The sequence below is a fragment of the Stegastes partitus genome, unplaced genomic scaffold (assembly GCF_000690725.1).
Source record: "Stegastes partitus isolate 25-593 unplaced genomic scaffold, Stegastes_partitus-1.0.2 Scaffold1187, whole genome shotgun sequence".
In the NCBI taxonomy this organism is placed as follows: domain Eukaryota; kingdom Metazoa; phylum Chordata; class Actinopteri; family Pomacentridae; genus Stegastes; species Stegastes partitus.
The window spans coordinates 132,491-135,676 of record NW_007578918.1 but is presented as its reverse complement, the minus strand read 5'-3'; the positions used below and the strand labels follow the sequence as shown (position 1 = coordinate 135,676).

General features: G+C 43.9%; 1 protein-coding gene across 1 annotated transcript in view; it reads left to right on the top strand.

Moving 5' to 3' along the window:
- Nucleotides 1-2,039, top strand: part of LOC103368676 (protein-methionine sulfoxide oxidase MICAL2-like) — a 93,761-nt gene extending 91,722 nt beyond the window's left edge. Inside the window, 1 exon segment of the mRNA XM_008297117.1 lies at nt 954-2,039. Coding sequence (XP_008295339.1) covers nt 954-1,186 — 233 coding nt within the window. The 3' untranslated portion in view covers nt 1,187-2,039.
- Nucleotides 2,040-3,186: the final 1,147 nt, after the last annotated feature.

Genomic DNA, 3,186 nt, shown 5'->3' with positions numbered 1-3,186 from the left:
TGAAGCCGTCGTGCGGCGGTGCTCCTGGAAGTCCTGCTCTGGTCACAGGTTCTGACCCGTCAGCCTGAGTGAAGAGTGACGATTGTGTAGTAAAGAAAACTGGTGCCTAACCATCACGCCATGAGTGGACAAGATGGTTTCCCTCAGACATCTCAGGACGTTTACGCTCCACGACCACGTCACAAATCAACGGACGTCCTCCAGACCTTTGGCTGGTTCCGCTGTTAGACTACCTTCCTCTCTGAGTTGTTTCTCTGCTCCGGTTTCATGTAGGAATGCGCATCAAATAAAACCTCCCTAACTCAGGTCCAGATGTTGTTTGGTGGCACCATGTACGTTCCCTGAGGTACCATGAAGTTCTGGATGGGTTCGGGTCACACAGAAGCTTCAGTTCCACCATCAGCAGAAACTTCTGCACATATTTTTCTTTAGAACTAAAAGCTGCTGTCATGTTTATCTTGTTTTTTAATATTTTATGTTTGGTTTTTACAAGTTTTATCCTGTTTTTCCATTTTTTTTTTGCTGTTTCTTGTCCTAGAACCTGCACAGCAGCTCAAGTCGATTTAAAATCAGCTCCGCATATAAACTGAATTTAAGATTTCTTAGCTTTAAATCTAGTTTTGTCTTCCTGCAGAATTATCCTTTGCGTTCGCAGGTTTTTTGTTTGAATTGAAATGCAGGAGTTAAATAATGACAGCACCTCTGAAAGATGTGAAGAAAGTCACACTGTTGTGTTTAAATGACGGTTTAACCAAACAGAGTCGCCGTCTTCTTGAGCAAGAACTGCACATATGAAGTCAGCAGATCGTCCAAACTAAATGATCGCTCAGTGATGCCAGAACGCGAGAAAACCGCCGTCGTCTTTAGCTACAGCGAGAGAGCGTCGCTAAGCAGCGGTGTTCAGCAGTCTGATCGTTCTCTCACTGGTTTCCTCGTGTCCCGTGTCCTTTCAGATACGAAGAAGAGCGCCTCGGAGCTGCAGGAGGAGCAGGAGATCCTGTCGGAGATCATGAGGACGGTGGAGAAGCGAGACATGCTGGTGTCCATGCTGGAGGAGCAGCGGCTGAAGGAGAAGGCCGAGGACAAGGACCTGGAGGGCCTGGTGCTGTCGCGGGGCTACGAGTTCCACTGGGCCCCGCTGGACGACAGCTGGGGGCCCGACGGGCCGGACGCCGACACCAGCTAGACCAAGTGGTGTCTTTAATTCACCCTGAAGACGGAGCTAACGACTTCCTCCAACATGAAGCTAACAACGTCTCTGCCATTAAGCTTATTTGACCTCTGCAGTGTAATCTGTGGCGGGCCGGACCGGCGCTGACCTGAAACCGGATGATCGCCGTGCTTAACCGGTCACGCCACCGACCGCCTCGTACGTTTTTGCACACCTCCTCAACCAAACCTCCTGCCGAGTGCAGCAGGCCGGCTGACGCTGCGACGCTGTAACGCTTCACCGGAGAACAGGCGGAAAAGACTCGGTTTGGAATTTGTGGAATGAATCCAGAAATGTGCTTCTTGTGAATCTCTGTTTGTCACTTTGTGCGACTGCAAACATGTTTTATGTGGTTTCACTTTGTGCTGGAACAATAATAATTAAAATACGACCGCGTTTAGACCCAGACACGAGCGAACACGTGAAACCAGAACCGTCTGCCAAGAGGCTGCAGGTTTCAGCGTTTCCTTCCTCTTCAGGTGTGTTGCATACCTGAGAGCTGAGCCGTGACCTTCCAGCACCTCCTACTACTGCCAGATAACCTGCGATGTGTTTCTGTAAAGGGCTGAGAGTCTAAACGCCCTCATGACAACATCAACAATGTGTTTACAGGAGTTTTTATCCCGGGACAAGTCACCAGGCGACTCCTTTGTTCCCTTCCTGGGCTTCAAATGTCGGCATGTGAATGAAAAATATTCTAAGTGATGTTGTGATGATTTAAAAAGACTAAACTGTGTGTGTGTGTGTGTTGTGGTTTCGTGCTGCTTTAAGTCTTTTAAATGGAAAAGAATCTTAAATAAAACTTAACTTCAGCTTTTGAATACTGTCATAATGGCTGCTTGGTTTTCTGTGTGAGTGTTGGCGGTGGTGTTATTCAGCTCAGTTTGATTTATCACAACATCTGTCGTCTCACAGCGTTGAACACAGAACGCTGCAGACCGTACGGATCTTAAACCGACAACCTGGAGCTGGTTGGCCTCGGATTCACTACGAGCGAGCGGTCGGCAACGGTGGGAAGGAACCGAAACAAGAAAACAACCACCCTGGATGAAGAGTCTCTCCATGTGAGCTGCTGGAGCTGGAAACTCCTTCAGAGGAGTCAGAGGAGTCTCGGTGGCCTCCTCGCTGCTCTCCTTCTAGGAACTCCTTCAGTTTACAGTTTCTGATCCATTTCTGTCCCAAATCCCAAAATTACACTTTAAAAAACAAACAAAGAGTTAAACATGACTTTTTCTTTTCTGACAGTGTAGAGACACATGAATGGAAACACAATGAGACGGACAATAAAAGAATCATCTTTACCATGAAACCATCTCAGTAAACCAACCAATCACAGATGAATCTCAGACCAACCATCTCAGTCAATAAACTACAAACAAAACACACAAAACCTGCAAAACAACAGTTTAAACTTTATTTGTCATTTTTCAATCCTTAACATCCAAAATCTTTCTTTCAATCAACAGCAAATAATTAAATGTGTTGCTGATTAAAAGGTAATAAAAATGGTTTTAATTAACAATCAAATGTTGAAAACAAACAACAGAGATTCTGTCAGATTCTATATATTTGTTAATGTTTTTCTGTCATTTCACTAAATATTATCAGTACTTTGAATCTGTAAATAACAGTAAATTGTGCAGGTTTACAACATAATAGAACAGATCAAAGCATGTGTAGGAACCTCAGAACCACGTTTGTGTTCAGCAATAAAGAAAGTAGGATCGTCACAGCGGTTCTGATTAGATGTCATTTAAAAAATAGGTAAAATACACTTAAAACGTTTAAAGATTTTCACAACAAACATGTTCATGGAAACACAACGAGATGAAAAAACAAACAAAACAAAACCATCTTTTCACATCAAATCATCTGATTCCACATTATTTACTGTTTTTATGGATTATACATAAATTCTGACTTTTTCCTGTGATTTTACTGAAACCTGTTCAACAATCAATCCTTAATATTCACAA